This window comes from Coregonus lavaretus, assembly GCF_964263955.1.
Source record: "Coregonus lavaretus genome assembly, chromosome: 29".
Taxonomy (NCBI): domain Eukaryota; kingdom Metazoa; phylum Chordata; class Actinopteri; order Salmoniformes; family Salmonidae; genus Coregonus; species Coregonus lavaretus.
The window spans coordinates 37,590,836-37,610,118 of NC_140016.1; the positions used below are offsets into that span (position 1 = coordinate 37,590,836).

Below are 19,283 nucleotides of genomic sequence, written 5' to 3' on the forward strand. Positions count from 1 at the left end.
GGGGTATCATTACAGAGAGAGGAGAAACACACACACATGGCCCAGACACACACCGATCATTTAAACCAATCAATTAAGAATCAAGCATTTAAAATCCACAAAGAGCCATTAGTGTAAATGAGTGGCACGGGAAAGAAAGAAAGAGAGAGCGAGAGCAGACAGAGAAATAGAGGTGAAGAGAAAGACAGAGAGAGAGGTGTTTGCAATGGTGTCACTAGAGAAGCAATTAGTCTCTTAAAGTCTCCTTTATGAATTTGTTTACAGAGAGTAGAGGCGTTTTCTACTGCAACCGCCCAAAGCTACTTTAGCTGGGATGCAGCTGTGACATAGGAACAAACCGATAAAAAATGAGGAGAGACAGGTGTATGGGCAGATCATTTCAACCCAAATAGAGGATGTTAGGAATCAGGATAGAGATGCAGGTGCCTGACAGAAAGTGGTTTGTGGGTATTTATGGCAATTTACCACCCTTCACCTGGGCATTTAGCAGAGTGAAATGTCATCCAATTATGTTCCCACCTGGTTCTAACACATCGTCCTCCCCTCCATCTCTCCCTCCCTCTCTCCCTGTACGCCTCTTTCTCCCTGTCCCTAACTCTCCCCCCTCTCTCTCCATCCTTCCCTCTCTTCCTGCAGGCTACCATATCCGTCTCGGGTCCAGTACAGACAAGAAGGACACAGGGCAGCTCCATGTGGACTTTGCCCAGGCCAGAGACGACCTGTATGAGTGGGAGTGTCGTCAGCGCATGTATGCCAGAGAAGAGAGGCACCGCAGGAGGATGGAGGAGGACCGTTTCAGACCCCCCTCCCCTCCACCCATCGTCCACTACTCAGAGCATGAGTGTAGCCAGCTGGGGAACAAGATCAAAGGTGGGTCCATGAGACCAGGGGACACACACACACACAGTACACACAATCATGTCTGTCACAATGTACAGTGTTCCACTGTGGTCCTCCTTTGTGTTCAGTTTTGTTTGTTTGAGAAATCCTCCTGATACACTGCAGATGTAACATATACACAGGGAGTCAGAAAGCAGGTGCAGAAGGTGAGTTTAATAATAATAAACATGACGATAATACAGCACAGGAGCCGCGTACTGAACGTAACCAAAACCAATACTGCCTGATGACAGAGGCTACTGAGGGCTATATGAAGGGAGAGTAATCAGGGTGGGGATGAAGTCCAGGTGTGCGTAACGATGGGGAGCAGGTGTGCGCAATGATGGTTGCCAGGTCTGCTCAATGTGGGTTGCCAGGACCGGTGGTTAGTAGACTGGCGACGTCGAGCGCCGGAGGGAGGGAGCAGGACTAGGCGTGACAGCAGAGTTTGATGTTGATATTGTCAATAAGTCTGATGACTCTGAGTATGAATCTGTCTCTGTGGATTAAAAAAAAAAGATGTACACTGAAAAGCCCCATCCGCTGTGTTTGACTGATGGTTGTGTGTATGTGTGTGTGTACGCGCATGCTTGTATATGTGTTTACAGTGAGGGAAAAAAAGTATTTGATCCCCTGCTGACTTTGTACGTTTGCCCACTGACAAAGAAATGATCAGTCTATAATTTTAATGGTAGGATTATTTGAACAGTGAGAGACAGAATAACAACAAAAAATCCAGAAAAACGCATGTCAAAAATGTTATAAAATGATTTGCATTTTAATGAGAAAAATAAGTATTTGACCCCCTCTCAATCAGAAAGATTTCTGGCTCCCAGGTGTCTTTTATACAGATAACGAGCTGAGATTAGGAGCACACTCTTAAAGGGAGTGCTCCTAATCTCAGTTTGTTACCTGTATAAAAGACACCTGTCCACAGAAGCAATCAATCAATCAGATTCCAAACTCTCCACCATGGCCAAGACCAAAGAGCTCTCCAAGGATGTCAGGGAAAAGATTTTAGACCTACACAAGGCTGGAATGGGTTTCAAGACCATCGCCAAGCAGCTTGGTGAGAAGGTGACGACAGTTGGTGCGATTATTCGCAAATGGAAGAAACACAAAATAACTGTCAATCTCCCTCGGCCTGGGGCTCCATGCAAGATCTCACCTCGTGGAGTTGCAATGATCATGAGAACGGTGAGGAATCAGCCCAGAACTACAAGGGAGGATCTTGTCAATGATCTTAAGGCAGCTGGGACCATAGTCACCAAGAAATCAATTGGTAACACACTACGCCGTGAAGGACTGAAATCCTGCAGCGCCCGCAAGGTCCCCCTGCTCAAGAAAGCACATATACAGGCCCGTCTGAAGTTTGCCAATGAACATCTGAATGATTCATAGGAGAACAGGGTGAAAGTGTTGTGGTCAGATGAGACCAAAATCGAGCTCTTTGGCATCAACTCAACTCGCCGTGTTTGGAGGAGGAGGAATGCTACCTATGACCCCAAGAACACCATCCCCACCGTCAAACATGAAGGTGGAAACATTATGCTTTGGGGGTGTTTTTCTGCTAAGGGGACAGGACAACTTCACCGCATCAAAGGGACGATGGACGGGGCCATGTACCATCAAATCTTGGGTGAGAACCTCCTTCCCTCAGCCAGAGCATTGAAAATGGGTCATGGATGGGTATTCCAGCATGACAATGACCCAAAACACACGGCCAAGGCAACAAAGGAGTGGCTCAAGAAGAAGCACATTAAGGTCCTGGAGTGGCCTAGCTAGTCTCCAGACCTTAATCCCATAGAAAATTTGTGGAGGGAGTTGAAGGTTCGAGTTGCCAAACGTCAGCCTCGAAACCTTAATGACTTGGAGAAGATCTGCAAAGAGGAGTGGAACAAAATCCCTCCTGAGATGTGTGCAAACCTGGTGGCCAACTACAAGAAACGTCTGACCTCTGTGATTGCCAACAAGGGTTTTGACACCAAGTACTAAGTCATGTTTTGCAGAGGGGTCAAATACTTATTTCCCTAATTAAAATGCAAATCAATAGATAATGTGTTTTTCTGGATTTTTTTGTTGTTATTCTGTCTCTCACTGTTCAAATAAACATACCATTAAAATTATAGACTGATCATGTCTTTGTCAGTGGGCAAACGTACAAAATCAGCAGGGGATCAAATACTTTTTTCCCTCACTGTATATACTTGGTCCTCTGTAGCTCAGCTGGTAGAGCATGGCGCTTGTAACGCCAAGGTAGTGGGTTCGATCCCCGGGACCACCCATACACAAAAAAAAAAAAAATGTATGCACGCATGACTGTAAGTCGCTTTGGATAAAAGCGTCTGCTAAATGGCATATTATTATTATTATTTACTTAAAAATGGACAGCATAAACCACAGGCTTCCCCACTACCAGTGGTGTAAAGTACTTAAGTAAAAATACTTTAAAGTACTACTTAAGTCTTTTTTGCGGGTATCTGTACTTTACTTTACTATTTATATTTTTGCCAACTTTTACTTTTATTTCACTACATTCCTAAAGAAAATAATGTACTTTTTACTCCTTACATTTTCCCTGACACCCAAAAGTACTCGTTACTTTTTGACAGGAAAATGGTCCAATTCACACACTTATCAAGATAACTTCCCTGGTCATCCCTACTGCCTCTGTTCTGGCGGACTCACTAAACACAAATGCTTCATTTGTAAATTATGTCTGAGTGTTGGAGTGTGCCCCTGGCTATCTGTCAATTTTTTTTAAACAATACAATTGTGCCGTCTGGTTTGCTTAATACAAGGAATTTGAAATGGTTTATACTTTTACTTTTATTTTTGATTCTTAAGTGTATTTCAAACCAAATACTTTTAGACTTTTACTCAAGTAGTATTTTACTGGGTGACTTTCACTTTTACTTGAGTCATTTTCTATTAAGGTATCTTTACTTTTACTCAAGTATGACAATTTAGTACTTTTTCCACCACTGCCCATTACTATAAACTGCTGAAGTAAACAAATATCACCTCCCACACAACTTGTACTTAAAGATTTGTGAATGTGAGGATTCCAGTGGGAAGTAGCTCAACATAATGTTGTGTTAATTAGTGATTATGTTAGCAGAGACAGTTGGCCTCATGCTATATTAGACCAACCACTTTGACACTTTCTCCATTAACTGCTACACAGAGCAGTGGCATTTTAACTGGCCAAGTAATACATGTTGCTTCTCTACTTTCAGTTTAGCTGAGAAACTGCTAGATGTGAAAAAGAGATGGACAGCCAGGCAGCAGCCTGATGTTTTAGTATCCACACATCTCTTCAACACATCCCTATGAACTTACTATATGTGGGTGTTGTGAATATTTGGGTCCTCGTCAAAGTCTGTTCTTTTGATAAGCCGCTAAGCTCTCTAGCTGTGTAGACTCATTGTATGAAAATGAAAGTGATAATTATATTCATCAGATGCCACAGCCTCACAGCTAAACGCTCATTTAGTCCAAATATGATTTTCTAATGGCCCTGGTCATTGTCAGTGACTGAGTAGTATTGATATTGACTGAGTATGTGTATTAATAATGGACTTGTAGTATCTAGGGAGGACTAGTGACTGTGGAGAGCCTGGAAACCTACATTATATAACAGAGTAACAACACAGGGAGTTCTGGTTATGACAAGTTATGACACCTTGATTCAATATCGAAAGCAGAGATGGATTATTCATACAAATCATCTGATGTCCTGTGTGTGTGTGCGTGCGTGCTTGCGTGTGGTAGTAGATACCCATAGACTTCCAGTCATTGCGCTAGTTAGCATTGGCTCGCGAAACTAGAGTACCTTTAACTTTCTTCATACTGGACACAGAGACATAAAAATGGTATCCACAAGTGTATCTGACTCATGGTAAATAGATAATGGGCCTCATTGCCAAAATCCCGAAGTATCCCTTTAACATTAAAAATCAATAACACTCTTGTCTCTTGAAATCAACATATCAGTCTACAACCCAAAACATGAATAACGCTAAACAACCACTGGTGTTCATACAAAGGCTTTTGAAACAGGATAGTCACATCGCTGCCATCCACTGCCCTGTAGTTAAGATAACACTTCTGTAACATAATATTTTGCTCGGAGACAAACTTAAGTGACTTTCTAGAGTTGAGGACAGATATACCATTAATTGTTTTATGATCGAGAAGTATGGGAATTGGTTTTGGCTAGTTAGCGGCTAGAGTATTTGTAAATATTGCTATCTAAGCTAGCTGGCGTGCTAACAATGTATTGTTCATGTCGAATCACCTTGCCTATTTCAAGGCTTACAGGCTTTCTTATTAATTATTATAATCTTATCAATCTTTCCTTATCTAACAGAACTAGACAGCTATTATTAATTTAGCTATCTGTATGGGACCTTATTTCTGAAGCCTGTAACACACAATGCCATAGAGTATGTAGGATTCATTGATGGGTTTCTTTTAAATGATAAAAGGTGTGTCAATATTTACATGTTATGGATAGTGAGATAGGGTGTGGGTAGTAAGGCTTTTTATGGAATGGTTCACGACAGATGAGGGCTTTCCATAAAAGGTAACAAGGCTATTACGAAATATTTAAGTAAAAATGCTGCCCACACCATTGACATTTTACACAGTGGTAAAGGTAGGGTGATATTGACCAGTGTGGAGCACTGACACATCTGAATGTCTACTGCTTGAGTAGCAACACCTGTTCCAAGAAGAGGTAACTTGGTGGTAAGAGTTGTTTCATGAACCTGTCCACTCTTCATCCATTTGGGGACATTCCCATCAGCATTGCACATTGGCATGCGTTATGTTGTTCTAAAGCTTTAGTGAACTGTCTGCATTGTGATTATAATCAAAGGAGTAGCTATATACTTTTGTTTCAGTTGACTCATTATTGGTAGTGTAAAGGAAACGAATCCTAAGCTAGCCAACACCACTGCAAACCAGACTCTGCTAACTACTGTTTCTAGCTAGCTACCGCTCAACTAATACAGCCTTGTTTTTCCCCCCAGTTTTGCCCAGAGTAAGAAAGAGCTAAAGTTCTGCCTGTGAGTTAAAAAGTTAGGAAATTAATGTCTATTTTCGGTCACACTTTATTTGGATAGATGCTTTACAGATGATCATACTATCAACAAACAATCTGTTGATATGCAACCACTTGCTAATGTTACGGTTAGGATTAGGTTTAGAAAAAGGTTTAGGGTAAGGATTAGGGCTAGGGCTAGGGTTAGGGTTAGCAGATAGTTGAAATGTTACTACAGATGGACTATCCAAATAAAGTGTTACCCTATTTTCGAGGAGTTATATACATTATGTTTGAAATAAGAATATTTAATGAGGATATTATTTATCAATGTGGTTAGTTGTGGAGATCATTTTGTGCAATCTTTCCTTTAACCATCTCCTCAGATGAGGCAACGTTTGCGGAGGCGGTGCGTGTGCTGCTGAGCTGGGTGGAACGCGGTGAGGTGAACCGTCGTAACGCCAACAACTTCTATTCCATGATCCAGTCGTCCAACAGCCACATCCGCCAGCTGATGAGTCAAAAGGCCGCCCACGAGAAGGAGATGGAGGAGGCCAAGGACAAGTTCAAGACTGCCCTATCTGGCATCCTGGCACAATGTGAGTACCCAACATGCTGACACATCACACACACACACACACATACACATACACTTACACATACACATACACAAATACTATGCAAAATACCCCTGTATCAAGATTGGACAGGTCTTGACTCACATTCCAACACAACATACGTCCTTGAGTATCCAAATGTGTCCAGGTCCGATACAGACCGTATCAAGACTTCGACACACAGTTGGAAACCCTGAGAAACGGACCACCTTGTGTCAGACTCAATGAACACATTTGGTCACATAGGGGATACATGCTGTGTCAAAAGCTTCGACCACCTAGATACAGCCCGTCACTCACTGTTTTATATTCGTTGACACATCCTAACATCACAAAAGCAAGTATTTGATCCCTTTTTGAATAATTGTATTAAATGTATCTTTTAATTAAGGGTGTTCACTGCTGTCCCCATGAGTAGATCCTAGACCTTCAGAATAAGACTTTTATTCATTAAACTTGAAAACAGGTCTAAAAAGCATAAATTACATGTTCACATGTGGAGCAGTATCATATAAGCTGTGTGGATACACAACGTACTCTTTAAAAGGAGAAAAAATAAAGTTAATACCTCATATCAAGTCTGTCAATCAAATTCTAACATTAATTGTAAGTCCTAGGCCTACTGTACTTGATGCAGTTAAAACTACAAATACACATTTAAAGCCAGCAATCGTAATATGTTGATCGTACCAGATCCATTGTTATTTACGAGCTAATTATGTATTTGTATTTTTTATAATTTTCTATTTCAAATCAAATCAAAATTATATTTGCCACATGCGCCGAATACAACAGGTGTAGACATTACAGTGAAATGCTTACTTACAAGCCCTTAACCAACAATACAATTTTAAAGAATTTTAAAAAATAAAGTCCTAAGTAAAAAAAATAAAAGCAAATAACTAAAGAGCAGCAGTAAAATACAATAACAGTAGGGAGGCTATATACAGGGTGAAGTGTCAATGTGCGGGGGCACCGGCTAGTCGAGGTAATTGAGGTAATATGTACATGTGGGTAGAGTTAAAGTGACTATGCATAAATAATAAACAGAGTAGCAGCAGCGTAAAAGAGGGGGGTGGGGGGTGGGGGGGTGCAGTGCAAATAGTCCGGGTAGCCATGATTAGCTGTTCAGGAGTCTTATGGCTTGGGGGTAGAAGCTGTTGAGAAGCCTTTTGGACCTAGACTTGGTGCTCCGGTACCGCTTGCCATGCGGTAGCAGAGAGAACAGTCTATGACTAGGGTGGCTGGAGTCTTTGACAATTTTGAGGGCCTTCCTCTGACAACGCCTGGTACAGAGGTCCTGGATGGCAGGAAGTTTGGCCCCAGTGATGTACTGGGCCGTACGCACTACCCTCTGTAGTGCCTTGCTGTCGGAGGCTGAGCAGTTGCCATACCAGAAGGTGATGCAACCAGTCAGGATAATCTCGATGGTGCAGCTGTATAACTTTTTGAGGATCTGAGGACCCATGCCAAATCTTTTCAGTCTCCTGGGGGGGAATAGGCTTTGTCGTGCCCTCTTCACAACTGTCTTGGTGTGTTTGGACCATGATAGTTCGTTGGTGATGTGGACACCAAGGAACTTAAAGCTCTCAACCTGTTCCACTACAGCCCCGTCGATGAGAATGGGGGTGTACTCTGTCCTCTTTTTTTTCCTGTAGTCCACAATCATCTCCTTTGTCTTGATCACGTTGAGGGAGAGGTTGTTATCCTGGCACCACACGGCCAGGTCTCGGACCTCCTCCCTATAGGCTGTCTCATCGTTGTCGGTGATCAGGCCTACCACTTTTGGGTCGTGAGCAAACTTAATGATGGTGTTAGAGTCGTGCCTGGCCATGCAGTCATGGGTGAACAGGGAGTACAGGAGGGGACTGAGCATGCACCCCTGAGGGGCCCCCGTGTTGAGGTTCAGCGTTGCAGATGTGTTGTTACCTACCCTTACCAACTGGAGGCGGCCCGCCAGGAAGTCCAGGATCCAGTTTCAGAGAGAGATGTTTAGTCCCAGGATCCTTAGCTTAGTGATGAGCTTTGAGGGCACTATGGTGTTGAACGCTGAGCTGTAGTCAATGAACAGCATTCTCATGTAGGTGTTCCTCTTGTCCAGGTGGGAAAGGGCAGTGTGGAGTGCAATAGAGATTGCATCATCTGTGGATCTGTTGGGGCGGTATGCAAATTGGAATGGGTCTAGGGTTTCTGGGATAATTGATGTGAGCCATGACCAGCCTTTCAAAGCACTTCATGGCTACAGATGTGAGTGCTACGGGTCGGTGGTCATTTAGGCAGGTTATCTTAGTGTCCTTGGGCACAGGGACTATGGTGGTCTGCTTGAAACATGTTGGTATTACAGACTCAGTCAGGGACATGTTGAAAATGTCAGTGAAGACACTTGCCAGTTGGTCAGCACATGCTCGGAGTACACGTCCTGGTAATCCGTCTGGCCCTGCGGCCTTGTGAATGTTCACCTGCTTAAAAGTCTTACTCACATCGGCTACGGAGAGCGTGATCACATAGTTATCCGGAACAGCTGGTGCTCTCATGCATGCTTCAGTGTTGTTTGCCTCGAAGCGAGCGTAGACGTGATTTAGCTCTTCTGGTTGGCTTGTGTCACTGGGTAGCTCGTGGCTGTGCTTCCCTTTGTAGTCTGTAATAGTTTTCGAGCCCTGCCACATCCGACGAGTGTCAGAGCCGGTGTAGTACGATTAAATCTTAGTCCGGTATTGACTCTTTGCCTGTTTGATGGTTCATCGGAGGGCATAGCGGGATTTCTTATAAGCGTCCGGGTTAGAGTCCCGCTCCTTGAAAGCGGCAGCTCTACCCTTTAGCTCAGTGCGGATGTTGCCTGTAATCCATGGCTTCTGGTTGGGGTATGTACGTACGGTCACTGTGGGGACGACGTCATCGATGCACTTATTGATGAAGCCAGTGACTGATGTGGTGTACTCCTCAATGCTATCTGAAGAATCCCGGAACATATTCCAGTCTGTGCTAGCAAAACAGTCCTGTAGCTTAGCATCTGCATCATCTGACCACTTTTTTATTAACCGAGTCACTGGTGCTTCCTGCTTTAGTTTTTGCTTATAAGCAGGAATCAGGAGGATAGAGTTATGGTCAGATTTGCCAAATGGAGGGCGAGGGAGAGCTTTGTATGCGTCTGTGTGTGTGGAGTAAAGGTGGTCTAGAGTTTTTTTCCCTCTGGTTGCACATTTAACATGCTGGGAGAAATTAGGTAGAACTGATTTAAGTTTCCCTGCATTAAAGTCCCCGGCCACTAGGAGCGCTGCCTCTGGATGAGCGTTTTCCTGTTTACTCATGGCCTTATATAGCTCATTGAGTGCAATCTTAATGCCAGCATCGGTTTGTGGTGGTAGATAGACAACTACGAAAAATATAGATGAAAAGTCTCTTGGTAAATAGTGTGGTCTACAGCTTATCATGAGATACTCTACCTCAGGCGAGCAAAACCTCGAGACTTCCTTAGTATTAGATTTTGTGCACCAGCTGTTGTTTACAAATATACACAGACCGCCACACCTTGTCTTACCGGAGTCAGCCGTTCTATCCTGCCAATGTAGCGTATATCCCGTAAGCTGTATGTTGTCCATGTCGTCGTTCAGCCACGACTCAGTGAACCATAAGATATTACAGTTTTTAATGTCCCGTTGGTAGGATAACCGTAATCTTAGGCCGCCCAGTTTGTTCTCAAATGATTGAACATTGGCTAATAGGATTGATATAAGAGGCAGTTTACTCGCTCGCCGTCGGATCCTTACAAGGCACCCCGACCTACGTCCACGATATCTCTGTCTCTTTCTCCTGTGAATGACGGGGATTTGGGCCTTGTCGGGTGTCTGTAGGTTATCCTTCGCGTCTGGCTCGTTGAATAAATAATCTTTGTCCAATACGTGGTGAGTAATCACTGTTCTGATATCCAGAAGCTCTTTTTGGTCATAGGAGATGGTGGCAGAAACATAAATTACAAATAACGTGAGAAAACACACATAATAGTACAATTGGTTAGAGCGCTGTAAAACGGCAGCCATCTTCTCCGGCGCCACTTCCCCAATTGTGATCTTGACTCATCGCTGCAACTCCCCAATGGGCTTGGGAGGCGAAGGTCGAGTCATACGTCCACTGTACTGCGCTTCTTAACCCGGAAGTCAGCCGCACCAATGTGTCGGAGGAAACACCGTTCAACGTAAGACCAAGGTCATCCGTTGAACGGATGAGCCTAGTAAAGCCCCCCCGGCTAAACCCTCCCCTAACCCGGACGATGCTGGGCCAATTGTGCGCTACCCTATGGGACTCCCGATCACGGTCGGTTGTGATACAGCCTGGGATCGATCCCAGGTCTGTAGTGACGCCTCTAGCACTACAATGCAGTGCCTTAGACCGCATCGCCACTCTGGAGGCCACGCGCCAACTTTTTAAGAGTGTTTCCCAAACAAGCATGTAGAGAACGTTCGTTAAGTGCATCGTTAGACCATGTGGCTGATTTTTATTTATTTATTTTTATTTCACCTTTATTTAACCAGGTAAACCAGTTGAGAACAAGTTCTCATTTACAACTGCGACCTGGCCAAGATAAAGCAAAGCAGTGCGATAAAAACAACAACACAGAGTTACATATGGGGTAAAACAAAACAAAGTCAAAAATACAACAGAAATACATATAATATACAGTGTGCAAATTTAGCAAGTTATGGAGGTAAGGCAATAAAATAGGCTATAGTGCAAAATAATTACAATTTAGTATTAACACTGGAATGATGTGCAAGAGATGATGTGCAAATAGAGATACTGGGGTACAAATGAGCAAAATAAATAACAATATAGGGATGAGGTAGTTGGGCGGGCTAATTTCAGATGGGCTGTGTACAGGTGCAGTGATCGGTAAGGTGCTCTGACAACTGATGCTTAAAGTTAGTGAGGGAGATAAGTGTCTCCAGCTTCAGAGATTTTTGCAATTTGTTCCAGTCATTGGCAGCAGAGAACTGGAAGGAATTGCGGCCAAAGGAGGTGTTGGCTTTGGGGATGACCAGTGAGATATACCCACTGGAGCGCAGACTACGGGTGGGTGTTGCTATGGTGACCAATGAGCTAAGATAAGGCGGGGATTTGCCTAGCAGTGATTTATAGATGGCCTGGAGCCAGTGGGTTTGGCGACGAATATGTAGTGAGGACCAGCCAACAAGAGCGTACAGGTCACAGTGGTGGGTATTATATGGGGCTTTGGAGACAAAACGGATGGCACTGTGATAGACTACATCCAATTTGCTGAGTAGAGTGTTGGATGCTATTTTGTAAATGACATCGCCGAAGTCAAGGATCGGTAGGATAGTCAGTTTTACGAGGGCATGTTTGGCAGCATGAGTGAAGGAGGCTTTGTTGCGAAATAGGAAACCGATTCTAGATTTAACTTTGGATTGGAGATTCTTAATGTGAGTCTGGAAGGAGAGTTTACAGTCTAACCAGACACCTAGATATTTATAGTTGTCCACATACTCTAGGTCAGACCCGTCTAGAGTAGTGATTCTAGTCGGGTGGGCGGGTGCAAGCAGCGTTCGGTTGAAGAGCATGCATTTAGTTTTACTAGTGTTTAAGAGCAGTTGGAGGCTACTGAAGGAGTGTTGTATGGAATTGAAGCTCGTTTGGAGGTTTGTTAACACAGTGTCCAATGAAGGGCCAGATGTATACAAAATGGTGTCGTCTGCGTAGAGGTGGATCTGAGAGTCACCAGCAGCAAGAGCGACGTCATTGATATACACAGAGAAAAGAGTTGGCCCAAGAATTGAACCCTGTGGCACCCCCATAGAGACTGCCATAGGTCCAGACAACAGGCCCTCCGATTTGACACATTGAACTCTATCTGAGAAGTAGTTGGTGAACCAGGCGAGGCAGTCATTTGAGAAACCAAGGCTATTTTGTCTGCCAATAAGAATGCGGTGGTTGACAGAGTCGAAAGCCTTGGCCAGGTCAATGAAAACGGCTGCACTGTACTGTCTATTATCGATCGCGGTTATAATATCGTTTAGGACCTTGAGCGTGGCTGAAGTGCACCCATGACCAGCTCGGAAACCGGATTGCATAGCGGAGAAGGTACGGTGGGATTCGAAATGGTCGGTGATCTGTTTGTTGACTTGGCTTTCAAAAACTTTTGAAAGGCAGGGCAGGATGGATATGGGTCTGTAACAGTTTGGATCGTTTGGATCGAAAGAAAAGCAGCGCTGCTCTCGGATCACCTTTCTCCATTCAAATCTTACCTTAACATTACAATTATTCCACAATACTGCAATACCACTGAACAGGTTATTTAGGGAGCTGTTAGCTACCTCTCTTAGCCCATCATCATTAGGCCCAGAGTGGCCTCTTCTCTCTCTCCATTTCTCAATCTCTCTCTCTCGCCATCTTTCTTCTCTTTCTACCCATTTCTCTCTTCATCGCTCTCTCTCTATCTCTCTCTCCCCCTCTCCATGCCTCTGTCTGAGAGAGAGCAGCTTTCTGGCAGATTCACTAATGAGACTGACTGTTCCTCTAGGTCTCTAGGTAGTAGAGCTGAGCACAGACGCCTCTAAACATAACCCTGGGTCAGTCAGAACCACATGTACCTGTGTCAGAACAACAATTTCCTGTCTGGTCTGTCTGTCTGTGAGACATAACTACTGTTCACCTTAGACAACATCCCAAAGGGAGCAGAAAATACAGTTATAAACCTGCTTCAACCTGCACTGTGACAGCCTCTCTGTATCTCACAGCTCTGACAGGCGTGCCACAAGGAACAAAGATTTAACACAACTGTCACACACACTCACTGGGTGGTGGAGAGATGCAGACTTTTATACAGTTTCTGATGGCTTTATAGTTAGCTGCATGACATTTCAGTGGTGAACATCACAGATTGGCATAGAGTTCATGCAGCCTAATTATCTCATCACTGATATTTCTCAGACAGTATATTCTCACACTGGACATTACAAACATAAAAACGATAGTAAAACAAAAGCATGTTGTTTTACACCAGTATGTTCGAGGAAGGGTTGAAAGTGGATAAAGAAGTTAAGTTCACATTTGTCCCTAAAGCCTTCTTTTCCCACGTTGGTAGATTATATATTCCTGTATGTCCCCTTGTGTGATGTCCAAGATGGCGTAGCAGTGCGGTCAAGTACTCTGTGTGTGTCCGTGTAAATAGCCTGTTTTTTAGTTGTATTTTTTTTATCACACTTTTCATCCTTCTACTAAATATACTTTCCTGCAACCCGCCTCACTCAATGTGGAATGGATTATATTATTAACTTACCTTTTATCTAGAATCTCCAGTTGAAACTAGCTAGCCAGCTAGCTAGCTACTTGCTATTAGCCACCGTTAGCGGTTTTCACCCAGAACATCGGATTTTCAGCCGGAATAACTGAATCACTGGACATTAACACCGGATTGCAACTAGCTAGCCGCAACCAAATGGATGTTGCTGTTGACTAATCATCACTGCCCCCGAAGCAAGCACCAGTTAGCCTTGAGCTAGCCTCAAGCCAGGCCCATATCCCGGCTATCTACCTCTCTGTCTACCGGACGGGAGTAGCCAGCTAACTAGCTACTTGCTATTAGCCACCGTTAGCGGTTTTTCACCATTGTCCATGGCCTGCACTACCTACCAGCCAGCTCTAGCCTGGTCTATTATCGGCCAGTCTGCACTGTCTGCACAGCGCGTTATCGACCCAGAACATATCAGTTTTTCTGCCGGAATCACTGAATCACTGGACCTTTAACTCCGGATCATCGCAACTAGCTAGCTGCAACCAAATGGATGTTGTTGTTGGCTAATCAGCCTTGAGCTAGCCTCGAGTCAGGCCCATCTCCCGGCTATCTACCTCTCTGTCAACCGGACGGGACCTCCTAGAGTCGACACGGAGCACCGCTGATCCATCACGACTGGTCTGCCGACGTAATCATCTGTGGTTTCAACAGGCTTCCCGTTGCGACGACCACGTAGATCCATCTGCTAGCCCCGGCCCGCTAGCACACGCAAACAACAGCCATGCTTCCTGCTAGCCTGTGCTGTAGCACCAATTCCAACTGCACTCTGACACACATATTGCTGTTCACTGGACCTTATGATCACTCAGCTGCACAGCTGATGCCTGCTGGACTGTTCCTTTACACGGTACCCTGTCCTGTTTATCTGTTTAGCCTCAGCCCAAACTTTCAACGCCATTACCAGTTGTTGTCTTAGCTCTCTCGAATAACACCTGTGATTGCTTTATACCTCTCTCCCATGTCAATATGCCTTGCCTATTGTTGTTACAGTTAGTTATTGTTATACAATTTCACTGTAAAGCCCCATGTCCCACTCAAACTGCCTCAAATAAGTCTCTCACTGTTGCCGCTTGCTACAGACCCCCTCAGCCCCCAGCTGTGCCCTGGACACCATATGTTAATTGATTGCCCCCCATCTATCCTCAGAGTTCGTACTGCTTGGTGACCTAAACTGGGATATGCTTAACACCCCGGCCATCCTACTATCCAAACTAGATGCCCTCAATCTCACACAAATTATCAAGGAACCTACCAGGTACAACCCTACATGGGCACCCTTATAGATATCATCCTGACTAACTTACCCTCTAAATACACCTCCGCTGTCTTCAACCAGGATCTCAGCGATCACTGCCTTATTGCCTGCGTCCGTAACGGGTCCGCGGTCAATCAACCACCCCTCATCACTGTCGCACCCTAAAACACTTTAGCGAGCAGGCCTTCCTAATTGACCTGGCCCAGGTATCCTGGATGGATTTTGATCTCATTCCGTCAGTAGAGGATGCCTGGTTGTTGTTTAAAAGTGCTTTCCTCTCAATCTTAAATAAACATGCCCCATTAAAAAAATTCAGAAGTAAGAACAGATATAGCCCCTAGTTCTCCTCAGACTTGATTGCCCTTGACCAGCACAAAAACATTGTGTTGCGTACTGCATTAGCATCAAATAGCCCCAGCGATATGCAACTTTTCAGGGAAGTTAGGAACCAATATACACAAGCAGTTAGGAAAGCAAAGGCTAGCTTTTTCAAACAGAAATGTGCATCCTGTAGCACTAACTCCAAAAGGTTTTGGGACACTGTAAAGTCCATGGAGAATAAGAGCACCTCCTCCCAGCTGCCCACTGCACTGAGGCAAGGAAACACTATCACCACCGATAAATCTACAATAATAGAGAATTTCAACAAGCATTTTGCTACAGCTGGCCATGCTTTCCACCTGGCTACCACTACCCCGGCCACCAGCTCTGCACCCTCCGCTGCAACTTGCCCAGACCTATATCCATCCTGCCCTGTCTTTCGAAAGTTTTTGAAAGCCAAGTTAACGAACAGATCACTGACCATTTTCGAATCACACTGTACCTTCTCCACTATGCAATCCGGTTTCCGAGCTGGTCATGGGTGCACCTCAGCCACGCTCAAGGTCCTAAACGATATTATAACCGTGATCGATAATAGACAGTACTGTGCCGCCGTCTTCATCGACCTGGCCAAGGCTTTCGACTCTGTCAACCACCACATTCTTATTGGCAGACTAAATAGCCTTGGTTTCTCAAATGACTGCCTCGCCTGGTTCACCAACTACTTCTCAGATAGAGTTCAATGTGTCAAATTGGAGGGCCTGTTGTCTGGACCTATGACAGTCTCTATGGGGGTGCCACAGGGTTCAATTCTCTTTTCTGTGTGTATATCAATGATGTGCTCTTGCTGCTGGTGATTCTCAGATCCACCTCTACGCAGACGACACCATTTTGTATACATCTGGCCCTTCATTGGACACTGTGTTAACAAACCTCCAAACGAGCTTCAATGCCATACAACACTCCTTCTGTAGTATCCAACTGCTCTTAAACACAAGTAAAACTAAATGCATGCTCTTCAATCGAATGCTGCTGGCACCGCCCACACGACTAGAATCACTACTCTCGACGGGTCTGACCTAGAGTATGTGGACAACTACAAATACCTAGGTGTCTGGTTAGAATGTAAACTCTCCTTCCAGACTCACATTAAGCATCTCCAATCCAAAGTTAAATCTAGAATCGGCTTCCTATTTCACAACTGACTATCCTACCGATCCTTGACTTCGGCGATGTCATTTACAAAATAGCCTCCAACACGCTACTCAGCAAATTGGATGTAGTCTATCACAGTGCCATCCGTTTTGTCACCAAAGCCCCGTATACTACCCACCACTGTGACCTGTACGCTCTTGTTGGCTGGTCCTCACTACATAGTCGTCGCCATACCCACTGGCTCCAGGCCATATATAAATCACTGCTAGGCAAATTCCCACCTTATCTTAGATCATTGGTCACCATAGCATCAACCACCCGTAGTATGCGCTCCAGCAGGTATATCTCACTGGTCATCCCCAAAGCAACACCTCCTTTGGCCGCCATTCCTTCCAGTTCTCTGCTGCCAATGACTGGATCGAACTGCAAAAATCTCTGAAGCTGGAGACTCTTATCTCCCTCACTAACTTTAAGCATCAGTTGTCAGAGCACCTTACCGATCACTGCAACTGTACACAGCCCATCTGAAATTAGCCCACCCAACTACCTCAACCCCATATTGTTATTTATTTTGCTCATTTGCACCCCAGTATCTCTATTTGCCCATCATCTCTTGCACATCTAGCATTCCAGTGTTAATACTAATTGTAATTATTTTCCACTATGGCCTATTTATTGCCTTACCTCCATAACTTGCTACATTTGCACACACTGTATATATATTTTCTGTTGTATTTTTGACTTTATGTTTTGTTTTACCCCATATGTAAATCTGTGTTGTTGTTTTTATCGCACTGCTTTGCTTTATCTTGGCCAGGTCGCAGTTGTAAATGAGAACTTGTTCTCAACTGGCTTACCTGGTTAAATAAAGGTGAAATAAATAAATAAAAATAAATATCCATAGTCCATGGCCAGGGAGTAAAATGTTCACCTATGGTTGTGTCAAATTGGCTGCATCGAAAAACAACTTCTAGCCACTACCTTCTATGTGTAACCAGTGTGAAATGGCTTGCTAGCTAGCGGTGCACGCTAGTAGCTTTTCAATTGGTGATGTCACTCGCTCTGAGACCTTGAATTAGTTGTTTCCCTTGTTCTGCAAGGACCGCATTTTTTGTGGAGCGTTAGGTAACGCTGCTTCTTGGGTGACGGTTGTTGATGTGTTCGGAGGGTCCCTGGTTCAAGCCCAGGTTGGTGGCAAGGAGAGGAACAGAAGAAACACTGTTACATAGGCACTTGTGTAGCTCCATAATGATTGGAAAGATATAAGCAATATGATGAAAAGTCCACCCAGCCAATCAAGACAGCAAGATGGATCTATTGTCATATTGATTATACCTATGCAATTTGTTCAGATCTCCAGTGTTAGGGGTTGTTTCTGGACAGGGCCATGGGCTTTTAGCTTTAAGCCTATCAGAGAGCTAACACTAGGGAAGCTGTGCACACAAACTCCTCCAGTTGACATTAGTCTGTATTAGTCTGTGGACAACTGATTTGAAGGAACCCACTCTGACATTGAATCAAAGTACAGTGAGGGAAAAAAGTATTTGATCCCCTGCTGATTTTGTACGTTTGCCCACTGACAAAGAAATGATCAGTCTATAATTTTAATGGTAGGTTTATTTGAACAGTGAGAGACAGAATAACAACAAAAAAATCCAGAAAAATGCATGTCAAAAATGTTATAAATTGATTTGCATTTTAATGAGGGAAATAAGTATTTGACCCCTCTGCAAAACATGACTTAGTACTTGGTGGCAAAACCCTTGTTGGCAATCACAGAGGTCAGACGTTTCTTGTAGTTGGCCACCAGGTTTGCACACATCTCAGGAGGGATTTTGTCCCACTCCTCTTTGCAGATCTTCTCCAAGTCATTAAGGTTTCGAGGCTGACGTTTGGCAACTCGAACCTTTGGCTCCCTCCACAGATTTTCTATGGGATTAAGGTCTGGAGACTGGCTAGGCCACTCCAGGACCTTAATGTGCTTCTTCTTCAGCCACTCCTTTGTTGCCTTGGCCGTGTGTTCTGGGTCATTGTCATGCTGGAATTCCCATCCCCTGGCTGAGGGAAGGAGGTTCTCACCCAAGATTTGACGGTACATGGCCCCGTCCATCGTCCCTTTGATGCGGTGAAGTTGTCCTGTCCCCTTAGCAGAAAAATACCCCCAAAGCATAATGTTTCCACCTCCATGTTTGACGGTGGGGATGGTGTTCTTGGGGTCATGGGCAGCATTCCTCCTCCTCCAAACACGGCGAGTTGAGTTGATGCCAAAGAGCTCGATTTTGGTCTCATCTGACCACAACACTTTCACCCAGTTCTCCTCTGAATCATTCAGATGTTCATTGACAAACTTCAGACGGGCCTGTATATGTGCTTTGTTGAGCAGGGGGACCTTTCGGGCGCTGCAGGATTTCAGTCCTTCACGGCGTAGTGTGTTACCAATTGTTTTCTTGGTGACTATGGTCCCAGCTGCCTTGAGATCATTTACAAGATCCTCCCGTGTACTTCTTGGCTGATTCCTCACCGTTCTCATGATCATTGCAACTCCACGAGGTGAGATCTTGCATGGAGCCCCAGGCCGACGGAGATTGACAGTTATTTTGTGTTTCTTCCATTTGCGAATAATTGCACCAACTGTTGTCACCTTCTCACCAAGCTGCTTGGCGATGGTTTTGTAGCCCATTCCAGCCTTGTGTAGGTCTACAA

At 44.4% G+C, this 19,283-nt stretch overlaps 1 protein-coding gene across 1 annotated transcript in view; it reads left to right on the forward strand.

The window, feature by feature from the left end:
- LOC311105136 (ecto-NOX disulfide-thiol exchanger 2-like) overlaps window positions 1–19,283 on the forward strand; it is a gene marked incomplete at its 3' end in the record, with an annotated part of 419,761 nt that overhangs the window by 300,124 nt on the left and 100,354 nt on the right. Inside the window, exons 6-7 of the mRNA XM_084147162.1 lie at window positions 637–870; window positions 6,313–6,525. Coding sequence (XP_084003288.1) covers window positions 637–870; window positions 6,313–6,525 — 447 coding nt within the window. The remainder of the gene's footprint in view (window positions 1–636; window positions 871–6,312; window positions 6,526–19,283) is intronic.